Source organism: Neofelis nebulosa, chromosome 11, assembly GCF_028018385.1.
Source record: "Neofelis nebulosa isolate mNeoNeb1 chromosome 11, mNeoNeb1.pri, whole genome shotgun sequence".
NCBI lineage: Eukaryota > Metazoa > Chordata > Mammalia > Carnivora > Felidae > Neofelis > Neofelis nebulosa.
In genome coordinates this window covers 47,817,697-47,830,641 of record NC_080792.1, presented here as the reverse complement: position 1 = coordinate 47,830,641, position 12,945 = coordinate 47,817,697, and the positions used below count along the sequence as shown (strand labels likewise).

Sequence of the window (12,945 nt, the reverse complement as noted above, 5' to 3'; positions counted from 1 at the left end):
GAGGCACAGGGGCGCCTGGGTGGCGCAGTCGGTTAAGCGTCCGACTTCAGCCAGGTCACGATCTCGCGGTCCGTGAGTTCGAGCCCCGCGTCAGGCTCTGGGCTGATGGCTCGGAGCCTGGAGCCTGTTTCCGATTCTGTGTCTCCCTCTCTCTCTGCCCCTCCCCCGTTCATGCTCTGTCTCTCTCTGTCCCAAAAATAAATTAAAAAATATTGAAAAAAAAAATTAAAAAAAAAAAAAAAAAAAAAAAGAAATGAGGCACAGAAAAGTGAAGTAACTTTCCAAAGGGCATAGGAATCGGTAGAGCGACAATTTATCAACAGCCTCTCGTCCCAGCACCTACCTTTTAACCCTACACGATAATAACAGAACATACATGGCTTTGAGGTATGATTTGAAGGTAGAATGGACAAGCTTTGGGCTGGGTTTCATGGATGTGTTACATGAATGTCACAAATCACTCCTAGGTTTCTGGCTTTGAGAAAAGAGAAGTGCTATGCACTAAAATGAGGCAAACCCCAGGAAGAGGATCTGGGAAAAAGATCAAAAATTCATTTCTTATTTATCCAGCTGACAGCCAAGTCTGAGTTAGAGATATAAATGTGGTAGTCAGAATAATGGTCCCCCAAACATGTCCACGTCCTAACCTGTGGCACCTGTGGATAGATTACCTGGTATGGTAAGAGGACTCTGCAGATGTGATTAAGGACCTTGAGATAGGTAGGTTACCCTGGATTATCTGGGCGGGCCCACTGTAATTCCTAAAGTCCTTTAAAAAGTGAGGGAGAAAAGTCTGAGTCAGTGAGAGAGCTTGGAAGATGTCACACTGCTGGCTTTGAAGATAGAGGATGGGGTCTCAAGTCAAGGAATGCAGGTGGTCTCCGGAAACTAAAGAAGTCAGGGAAACAGATTCTTTCCCAGAGCCTCCAGAAGAAACACAGCCCTGCCAAGACCTCAACTTTGGAACTTCTGACATCCAGGACCGTAAGAAAATAAATCTGCATTGTTCAAGGACATTTGTGGTAATCTGTTATAGCAGCAACAGGAAACTACTACAGAATGCTAAGTTAGTATTTAAAATGATGTGATATTGGGCGTGCCTGGGTGGCTCAGTCGGTTAAGTGTCCAACCTTCGGTTTTGGCTCAGGTCATGATCTCATGGTTCGTGAGATCGAGCCCCACATTGGGCACTGTGGTGATAGTGCAGAACATGCTTGGGATTCTTTCTCACTCTCTCTGTCCCTCCCCTGCTTGTGCTCTCTCTCTCTCTTAAAAAAATAAATAAAATTGGGGTGCCTGGGTGGCTCAACCGGTTGGGCAGGCGACTTCAGCTCAGGTCATGATCTCTCTGTCTGTGGGTTCGAGCCCCATCAGGCTCTGTGCTGGCAGCTCAGAGTCTGAAAGCCTGCTTCGGATTCTGTGTCTCCCTCTCTCTCTGCCCCTCCCCTGCTTGCTCTCTGTCTCTCTCTCTCTCTCTCTCTCTCGAATAATAAACATTAAAAAGTAGTAAATAAATAAATAAAATGATGTGATATAAAAATGAAGGCAGAAGAAACAATAACAAAAGTTCTTGAGAAGGTACAAGGAGATGGGTACATGAATATATGATATGAGGAAGGGACGGCTTCAATTGAGGAGGAACATTTCTTCTCTTTAAAAAAATTTTTTTTTAATGTTCATTCATTTTTTTGACAGAGATGGAACGTGAGTGGGGGAGGGGCAGAGAGAGAGAGGGAGACACAGAATCTGAAGCAGGCTCCAGGCTCTGAGCGGTCAGCACAGAGCCTAACATGAAGATTGAATCCATGAATCATGACCTGAGCCGAAGTAGGAAGCCCAACTGACTGAGCCACCCAGGTGCCCCTCTTCTTTTTTTAACAGAAAGGAAGAAGGAAGTGGGAGTGAAGGGTGAAGTGTGAAGACTATAGTGAGAAAATGAAGTCATTCTCAAAGGACGGCTTTTATACCTCAGTGGATTATTTGGCAAGGTCATCAGCAGCTCAAGACTTGAAGCTGGGGCTTCTGATTCTTAATTTTAATGCAGTTCTACACTGCAAATGATTTGCAAGATTTCTAGCAGGAAACAGTAAGAGTGGCCACAGAAAGGCTACTGTTGAGGCAAGGGTAACAAAACTCAGGTGAGTCCTTTAGGGAAGGAAGGAGCAAAGGCATGGTACCTGCCCTCTCCTTCATTTCTACAGCCCTGGTGCCACATGCTGACTGACCAAGGCACCTGCACCCAGCCTCAGGATCCTTCTCAACACAGCCAACCTTAAAGCAGCAGGTACTGCAAACCAATCTGAATTGGTGCTCGAGATGCGATGTACTTGCCAATCCTCACCTAGGGACTACAGTTCTTTTTATCTCCTCGTCCCAGAGAAGACTGATTTTGGAGAGTGTTTTGAGTGTTAAAATATGTCTGAGAAGCAGAAAGATGACAGTAGCTGCTAAATGTCTATCAAGTAGAGAATAATCAAGAAAACGGTGGTGAATCATATCACGGACTTTTATACAACCTTTAAAAAGAATGAGCTAGAGTTGTACTACTGATGGGAAAAATTTCCAAGTTATGTCGTTACATGACAACACAGAGCCACCACAGGCATGTGGGTGGCTCAGTTAAGCGTCTGACTCCTGATTTCAGCTCAGGTCATGATCTCAGGGTTCATGAGATCCAGCCCTGATTCAGGCTCTAAGCTATCAGCAGATTCCAAGCTATCAGATTCTTTGGATTCCTCTCTCTCTCCCTCCCTCTCAAAATAAACATTAAAAAAAACAAAAATGCAACTCCAGAACAATGATACAGCTACTTCCATTCCTGATTAAAAACAAAACAAAACAAAACAAAGCTGTATGTAAACATACGCATACACATGGGAATGCTTTAAAAAGGCCTGGAAGAGAATATATCAGGCTATAAGAACTTCCAAGGAAGACTGTACATTAGGATAAGGGACGAAGGGAAAATTTCACTGAGTAACGCACACACTTTCATATTGAATTATTACAATTTTTTTCATGAACATTAAATTTTTTCTCTCTTAAAAAAAACATAAAAGATGAGCAGCTGTGGCACAAAAACAGACACTCAGATCACTGGAACAGAATAGAGAACCCAGAAATGGACGCACAAACGTATGGCCAATTCATCTTTGACAAAGCAGGAAAAAATATCCAATGGAATAAAGACAGTCTCTTAAGCAAGTGGCACTGGGAAAACTGGAGACATGTAGAAGAATGAACCTGGACCACTTTCTTACACCATACACAAAAATAAGCTCAAAATGGATGTGAAAGACCTAAATATAAGACAGGAAGCCATCAAAATCCGCGAGGAGAAAAGCAGGCAAAAACCTCTTTGATCTTGGCTGTAGCAACATCTTACTCAACACATTTCCGGAGGCAAGGGAAACAAAACCAAGAATTAACTATTGGGACCTCATCAAAATAAAAAGCTTCCGCACAGCGAAGGAAAAACCAGTAAAACTAAAAGGCAACTGACAGAATGGAAGAAGATATTTGTAAACGACTTATCAGATAAAGGGTTAGTATCCAAAATCTATGAAGAGCTTATCAAACTCAACACCCAAAAAACAAATAATCCAATGAAGAAATGGGCAAAAGACATGAATAGACACTTCTCCAAAGAAGATATCCAGATGGCCAACTGACACATGAAAAAATGCTCAACATCACTCATCATCAGGGAAATACAAATCAAAACCACAATGAGATACCACCTTTCACCTGTCAGAATGGCTAACATTAACAACTCAGGCAACAACAGATGTTGGCGAGGATGAGGAGAAAGAGGATCTCTTTTGCACTGCTGGTGGGAATGCAAGCTGGTGCAGCCACTCTGGACAATAGTATGGAGGTTACTCAAAAAACTAAAATAGAACTACCCTGTGACCCAGCAATTACACAGCTAGGTATTTAGCCAAGGGATACAGGTATGCTGTTTTGAAGGGACACATGCACCCCAATGTTTACAGCAGCATTATCAACAATAGCCGAAGTATGGAAAGAGCCCAAATGTCCATCACTGGATGATGGATAAAAAAGATGTGGTATATACATATACAATGGAGTATTACTAGGCAATCAAAAAGAATGAAATCTTGCCATTTGCAACTACGTGGATGGAACTAGAGGGTATTATGATAAATGAAATTAGTCAGAGAAAGACAAATTTCATATGACTTCACTCATAGGAGGACTTTAAGATACAAAACACATGAACATAAGGGAAACAAAAATATAAAAACAGGGAGGGCGACAAAACATAAGAGACTCTTAAATATGGAGAACAAACAGAGGGTTACTGGAGGGGGTGTGGGAGGGGGGATGGGCTAAATGGATAAGGGGCATTAAGGAATCTACTCCTGAAATCACTGTTGCACCATATGCTAACTAACTTGGATGTAAATTAAAAAAAAAAAAAAAAAAAGAAAAAGAAAAAAAAGGAAATAATGATAGCCTGGGGGAGGCGGGTTGGGGGAAAGATGAGCAGCTCAAGTGTCTGGGCTCTTTCATATTCAGATCTTTTTGCACTTAATCCTATGATCCCTCTAGTGACTTTCTCTTTTGGATGTCCCCAAACGGAAGGAATATAGGCGATAACGCTACTGGACTTGGCCCAGAGTAGGTGTGAAAAAATCCTGGCAGGCTCCGATGTCATTCCCGCCCCCCACCCCCCACACTTCCCTCGGTTGTGTTAAATACTTCCTTTGCCTCATCACTTATCTCACTGCCTTCAAATCCTAGCTTCACTCTCTCTTCCCAATGAGTCACTCCTTTCACAAATGCCTTATCCAAATGACAACATCATCATCAGTATCATCTTTTCTACTCCATAATCTGGCTATTAAAATTACTTTTCCCATTCTTTTGATTATATCACACTTCCCACAATAACGAATCTGTTTACCTTACATAACGAATCTCTTCTCTGTAAGCCTAGCAACAACCATTTTCCCTGTCCTATATGATCACACTGTTGTCTTTCATTTCCTCAACCCAATCTTCTTTTATTCCCATTTCTCTTCCTTCTCACTGCACTTCCTTTAATGTCCTACTGTGAACATGACCCTTTCACTCCCTCTTCACGGAGGTCTCCCGCTTCCACGGTCAAGTTCTACGAGACCAGTAATTGCGTACGTCCACCTATTCTGTAATAACTTGATTTCCTCAAATAAGAGTTCGTTTCAGCCTCACTCGTCTGCAGCCACTCCTCCAAGCACCCCACCTCAAAAATTCTAAAGCAAATTCCTCAAAGGTCCTAACTACTTAGTGGGACATCCCCTCCCAAGTCAGTCCCACCTCCCCACACGTCTCCTTTTTTGGAGCACCTTGGACATGACAGGCATGGTCCTAAACACAGTTTACACACAGGAACTCATTTAATCCTGACTCAGCCTGATGAAATGGATACTGTAATTATCCCCATTTTAAATACGTGTGAACAGAGAACTAGAGGTCACAGAACTTGCCCAAGGTCACACAGCCAGCTGGTGTAAGAAGCAGGATTCTAATTTGGGCTGTGGGGTCCCTGCTTATTTGGCATGCAGTTCTGAGGCACAACTAAGCACTTCTTTTCTCTGCTCCAGCCACACTGCCATTTCCCCTCTTTGGCACTCAGCTACTCATCTCTGTCCTTTAAGGATTCAGAGTGCTCTCTGATGACAGAAACTGTCGCTTGCTCTACCCTTAAACATACAACAGCACCCTGAAGTAGGAGGTATTTAACGGTCACTGAACAAATTCTTGAGTGTTCACAGCACTCCCTCTCCATCCACGTTGGTGGACTCAGTCCCAACTCACAGCCTCCTGCCTCAGTACCCCCACACCAAAGAGAAACTGTGTGGGGAGCTGTGGTGCCACACATCCTCTGCTCTCTCAAGGACACTGCAGGTGACATCTCTAAGAAGACATTCAGGTGGTGGGCTTCAAACCACCCACAACACAGGTGGCAGGATTCTAGACTTACCTGATAGTGCATCATAGAACTCGTCTTCGCTGAGGATGCTGTGGGGTGGCGAGCCTTCAACCAGAGATCGCTCTAATTCATGGTGTTCAGTGGCCAGAGTCTCCAGTGCTTCTGACAAAATTTTGTTTTTTTCTTGCTCCTGTTCCAATTTAAAATTCCTCACCTGCAAGAAAACAGATACACAAAAAAAGACTTCAGTGACAGGAGACATACGCTTATTCAAAGGGATGTAAAATTTACTTGCTTTTGATCCAGTTCCATCACAACATCAGAAATGAAAACAGTTGTGTTATATGCATGCACGGATGAATGAGCACAATTACTAAGCTAATTCTGTTCTTCCTGTGGGGCCTTTTCTCACAACAGCTCTAGCTAATGAAAATAGATTAAGACTAGCAAATTTGGCTCAAATGATCAAGATTCTAGTATAAGAACGCGAGCCAATTTAGAAGTCAGATAAAATTTTAAAAAGAGTCTCTCTCAACATTAATCATGAAATTAAGCCCATTTTGACTAAAATAATTAAAACCATTCTAAATATTAAAATGTATACCACATCAAAGTATAAGATACAATCCTCGAGTTTACTTCTGAAAGAGCTGGAGTATCAAATGAAAGGAAATGAGTGGCCACATAATGACATTTTAACTTCCATTTTTCAATTCCATATTTTGGTTATGGTTCTCTATTTTACCTTGAATTTAGTACACTGACAACCACAAAAAGATTATAAAAAAAGGTAATGCCTGGTTTGATTTTTCATCTTTTAATGAGATCATCCATTCTTCCTAATTCAAGAGCATCTCAACCTTTGCAGCTAACTAATACCCTCTGAAATTTAAGTAAGCTGATCCTCCTGTAAAATAGCAGGTGCTAGATTTGGTGTGGACAGTTTCACCTGTCTTGACATTGGAACTCTAGAAATCACAACTATTCCGCAATCTCCCCCAACTTCTTTTCCAAAGGGTCTACCATTACCCACTGTGCAATCGCAGAAGTCTCGTGTTCTTTAACTGCCTTGCCTGAAAATTAGATTAGACAACAGGGGAATCTTCTATCAGTAGTCTCCAAACTTGTGTGTGTGTGTGTGTGTGTGTGTGTGTGTGTGTGTGTGTGTGTGTTTTAACTTGGGCAGAGCAGAACCCACCTCAGAAATAACCCTAACACAGGAAATAGAGGTTTTCCAAAGCTGCACTGGGTGACACTGGTACACTCAGGAGCGCTATGGCTTTCTTTGGCCTCCATCCAAAGTGGGAGCTGTTCCAACAGTTTGAAAAGCACCGAATGGGGGTACTCTACAACCTCCTCCAGGTCCGAAGTTCTGGCTCTGGGTCTTGGGAGCCACAGAACCCTCTCCGCTGCTCTCTGAATTACTCTCTGCTGAATCTCACCCTTTCACCTCCTGACACGCACTTGCATGCTCCCTTCCCTTTGGTTCTGACTCCAGAGTCCTTTGTAGCCCTGAGTCCCTGACAGCCACATATCAGGTTCAACAAGCGGAGAGTGACAGAACTTAAAAACACAGCTTTACTGAAATGCTAAGTTCATAACTGAAATGGAGCAAAGCTTTCATTATCTTGGGAATAGTTCCAGTCTTCAGGCACTTAAGTGTTTATCATTACGGTAATGAATTATATTATTATAGCTGCGATCATGAAATAAAAATAGCAATAAATGATAAATGCACAAAGATGTGAAAAACTGAAAAAAATACTTATATAATTTTCAAGAAATTGCAAAATACTTGTAAATATCCCTATAATCTGGATTTTACCTCCAGAGGAAATACTATTATGGCTGGAGTCAACTTAAAAATGAAACGGGAGCTCCTGCGTGGCTCAGTCAGTTAAGAATCTGACTCTTGATCTGGCTCAGGTCATGATCTTGAGGTTCTGAGATCAAGCCCCGTGTTGGGCTCTGTGCTGGGCTGGAAGCCTGCTTAAGATTCTCTCTCCCTCTGCCCCTCCCCTATGTGCACTCTCACTCCCTCAAAATAAACCTAAAACAAACAAAAAAACCCAACCATTTCTTGGGTTAGACAATTCATTTATCTGTAAACAAGGACTACAAAATTGAGCATAAGGTCCAAAATGATCCTCTCTTCAAATGGAAAAGATCTTTCAGCACTATTGTATGTGTAGATTCCAAAAATACCTCTGAAGAGGAATCAAGCTCCTTCACCCCTGCCCATCCATTCCCTTTAGCTTTACCTTTCTTTTTGGCTTTTCAAACATCAAAATGCAAATACGCTGTTGACACTGAACCTTTCAACATACGAATCAACTAAACTTAGTAACTCAACTAACCCTTCTAGTTACAAATATGTTAGTTTTATACCTACATTCATCTAGATTTTAGAATAGTGGCAAAATAAATGATCGAGGCCCCCAAATATAGTGTTCCCTCAACAGAATCTTATTCAAACTCCAATTTATCCTTAACCATCTGAAATATGCATCCCTTCATTTCTGCTATTTGGACACATGCTCTCAGTTGCTCTTACCAGCAGGGAAAGGGGTGGGAAGCACAAGCAGGAGAAGAGGCCCGCACCACTACTCCTGCTCTTACCTTGATGACCTGGCTGCACGTGTACCTGCTTCAAGAGTAACAGGATCTTCCGCACTGAAGGAAGAAACCTCACTCTAAAATTGCACACAAGACGGCAAGTTCTTTCATCATGTACACTGACCGCACCTGAGAGCAGATCTACACCAGTGAAGAGCTCTTTATTGCTTTAGAGAGGCATCTAAGAATATACTTCATGGCCATCGATACCTTTCAGCCTATTAGAAAGATCACTGGAATGATGTAATTCCAATCTCGGGGCTTCAGAAACACCAGGGGACAACCCGGCATTTAAAAATTAGTGCAAAATTGGGGCGCCTGGGTGGCGCAGTCGGTTAGGCGTCCAACTTCAGCCAGGTCACGATCTTGCGGTCTGTGAGTTCGAGCCCCGCGTCAGGCTCTGGGCTGATGGCTCGGAGCCTGGAGCCTGTTTCCGATTCTGTGTCTCCCTCTCTCTCTGCCCCTCCCCCGTTCATGCTCTGTCTCTCTCTGTCCCAAAAATAAATAAAAAACGTTGAAAAAAAAAAAAATTAGTGCAAAACTATTGATAAAGGTATGCAGAGTGGAAGTTCATGATCAGTGAAGTCCAGCATATGGGTTTATAATCACATTAGAACATTTCTAGAATATGGTGATTTTTTCAAATTAAATATAAAAGTGAAATACAAAATTTATACCCTCAGCCCTATAACTTTCCCATAACAAAAATGAACACATCACAATGTGAACATAAAGATCAGACTTTATTAGAAATAATTTAAGGACTGAACCATCACACACTTAATAAGAAACATATATGCTCCACGTCCGTATCACTTTAACGCAAATACAAGCCTTTCCACTAGTCTTCTCAAACCACAGCAACACAATCTATTGTCTTACTCTCTTTCATGCTGGCATGTGAAATTTCACAATGAACACTTCCAAAGTGTTCTTCACACCAACAGTGAACAGATGCCGGCTAAAGAATCAAGAGTTTTAAAAAGTTACGTGCTACCCAGTGCACGCACATTTTATCTACTCTCGTTCTACAAAGTGCCTTGTTATTCACCCACGTTCCACAGAGGTTAAGTCAGGCAGAGACAATAATTAAATCTGGCAAAGGCATACTAAGTGGGGAGTAAGTGATGAGTATTCACAGACTACTGTGTCCAATTATCCAATTACAGGTTAGGTGAAATTCTGGCCTCGATCAATCTGGTAAGCTACCTTCAACTGGCCACACTCCCTCAGCTAAACAGCATTAGCCTTATTTCTTATTATTGGTTGTATGGCTACAACACAATGTATCAGCTTAACTCTGAAGCCCTAGATCTTCGATTTTAAAACATCTAATTTTATCTCTCAGATAAACAATTACATTGACCTTTATTTTGTGGTTACAGAACCAACACTATACTAACTTCAAGGCTTTTTTAAAGATACGTACTTTAGGCGACTCCCACAATGGCCCCATAGCTGTTAAAGTGAGTCTGCTCCTTTACAGCTGGTAAGGACTCTTCTCCTCCAAGTCTACCGAGTTGTTTTGGTAGAAGAGGATGGAGCTCTTTCACGTGAATGACCCTCAGCATTACTTCTGAATCCATAGCCAGGCCGAATCACACCCTCACCTCCAGGGTACAAGAAAATTCAGGTTTGATCCCACGTCTAAAGCGCAATCAAGTGTAAAAATATATCCTCATGACCATATAGTACATACTTTGTTTTATAGATTTACAAAGCACCTTTACACACACATTTATTTTTTTTTAACGTTTACTTATTATTGAGAGACACAGACTGAGCATGAGCACGGGAGGGGTAGAGACAGGGGGAGACACAGAATCCGAAGCAGGTTCTAGGCTCCTCACTGGCAGCACAGAGCCCGACACGGGGCTCAAACCCACAAACCGCGAGATGGTGACCTGAGCCGAAGTCGGACGCTTAACCGACTGAGCCAGCCAGGCGCCCCCTTTACACACACATTTTCAAGTTTTCATGGACTCTAATGCCCTTCTTCCATGCCATTCCATCACTGCTTTTCAAGGGTAATGCACTTCCTTATGTTCCTGAAGACCTTTTTTTTTTTTTCGGTCTTTCCTACCACTAAAAAAAAGACACTTATTTAAAAACAAACGTGCCTTAGTGCCCAAAGGAGACCTGACAGGAGAACAGGGAGATGAGGCAGGTTCTGCAAGGCAGTTGTGGTGGGGGAGGAGAGATGGCTTAAAGCTTGCAGATGGCTGGGAGAACTCTGGCTTTGATGCTGAGATGGGAAGCTTTTGGAGAGTTCTGAGCAGAGGAGTAACACCATCTGATTTCCAATTGCATACAGTCTCTCTGGCCAACAAGGAGTCAGGGGGAGGTCAAGAGTCCAATCAGAAAGATCCCTTAAAGGGCTGCTGCAACAGTCAGGGTAAGATGAGATGGGCAAGAGCAATGAAGAGAGCGGAGAAGTAGTCATAGCCTGAATACACTTTGTAGGAAGGCCTAAATGACTTGCCGATAGACTGCCTATGGGATATGAAAGAAAAGAGAAATCAAAACTCCACAGTTTTGGCCTAACCTAAAGACAGAGGCATCATTACCTAAACCGGGGAAGACTGCAGAGGGAGCAGAGACCATCAGGAACTCTGTTTCGTACATGGTTAAGTCTGAGATGCTGTCAGATAGCCAAGTGCAGGGTTCAAGTGGACAATTCGGTATCAAATCTGGTGTTCAGGGAAGAGGTCCAGGCTGGAGAGAGAATTCTGAGAGTCATTTGCAAATAGATTGTATTTTAATCTATGAGAGTAGAAACAATCACTAAAGGATAAAGTGAGGTATAAATAGGAAGACATCCAAGGACTTTTCTTCTGATAGGATGAGAAAGAACCAGCACAGAACACAAAAAACAAAAAAAGAGAGAGAGAGAGAGAGAGAGAGGAAGAGAGACAGAAGGAAAAGTAGTAGTGTGTGGTGTCCTGTAAGCTTCGGAGAAGTACTTCAAAGAGGAGTTAAGTGATAAACTATGTCAAACACCAATGCTAAATAACATGGGAACTAGGAAAAGACCTCTGTATTTGGTGAGGAGATCACTGGTGAATTTGTCACGGGCATTTGCAGTGGAGCACTGAGATAGTACTAAAGCAAAGATCTGAGTGGAGTGGGTCACGAAAAATGAGAGAAGGAAACAGAGTACAGCCCAAAATTTTGCCAAAAAGGGAAGGAGACAACTAGGACAATTGCTGGAAGGGGCTATGAGAGTCAATAATGCTTTACTACGGAAAACACATTTTGAGAGAGCACATGTGCACATGCAAGTCGGGGAAGGGCACAGTAAGAGAGGGAGAGAGAGAATCCCAAGCAGGCTCACACTGTCAGCACAGAGCCCAATGTGGGGCTTGAACCCATGAACTCTGAGATCATGACCTGAGCTGAAACCAAGAGTCAGATGCTTAACCGATGAGCCACCCAGGTGCCCCCAGCATGTTTCTACATTGATGGTAAAGATTCAATAGAGAGGGGAAATTAATGTGAGAGTGAGAGGAGAGAATTGCTGGAATGATGTTCTTGAGGTTGCTAAAAAGGAGACTGACTTTGGCTCAGGTCATGATCTCACGGTTTGTGAGTTCAAGCCCCACATCAGGCCCTGTGCTGACAGCTCAGAGCCTGGAGCCTGCTTCAGATTCTGTGTCTCCCTCTGTCTCTGCCCAGCCCCACCCCCACCCCCACCCCCACTTGCAGTCTGTCTCTCTCAAAAATAAACCTTTAAAAAAACAAACAAGGAGGAGATCTAATCCACAAGTATACAGTTGGCCTTTGTTGGGGCACAGAAAGTCCACCCTTAGTTGCAGGAGGAAAGGCAGTAGAAATGGGCACAGACTCAGCTGCGTAGGTATGGGTAATAAACTTTTCTCCTAACTGCTTTTGACTCAATGCATATGCGAGATACAGAGAAAAAGAAATAAAGAGGTCATTGACTTACAGATCCCAGCATGTTATGTAGTAAGAAGCCTCTAGTCTCTTAACACTATACACAAGAGAATCTGCCCTGAAAAATGAGATCATTTCCAAGGCTGTCCAAAGCCTCAGTCACACTAACCTCGTCAACTCCAAACAGGGCAGCTGTTGCTCTTCCTGTCATTTACAGTCAATGCTCACTGGCTCTTGGCACCATTAAAAAATGTCCCTTACTGGCATTGCCATCTTCCTCAACCTGGCTCGAGACAAGAGGAAAAGAAATCCCAATGGGAATTTCCTCTGTGCCTCTCTGTTCTTAGGTTCCGCCTCAAGAAATAAGATGAGGGCCTATATATGGTTGTTGACTTACTGACATATTTTAAGTAAAATGACCTCAATGGAGCTTAAGCTGTTAATAATCTGTTAAAGTCAATTACTTCCAACTGTATCTTCAGACATTTAAATTAAGG

At 42.7% G+C, this 12,945-nt stretch overlaps 1 protein-coding gene across 7 annotated transcripts in view; it reads right to left on the bottom strand.

Moving 5' to 3' along the window:
* The window catches only part of OSBPL1A (oxysterol binding protein like 1A), a 269,191-nt gene that overhangs the window by 99,391 nt on the left and 156,855 nt on the right, over nt 1-12,945 (bottom strand). For all 7 annotated transcript variants that reach the window (XM_058692476.1, XM_058692475.1, XM_058692477.1 and 4 more), the window contains one exon: nt 5,990-6,152. In XM_058692476.1, coding sequence (XP_058548459.1) covers nt 5,990-6,152 — 163 coding nt within the window. The remainder of the gene's footprint in view (nt 1-5,989; nt 6,153-12,945) is intronic.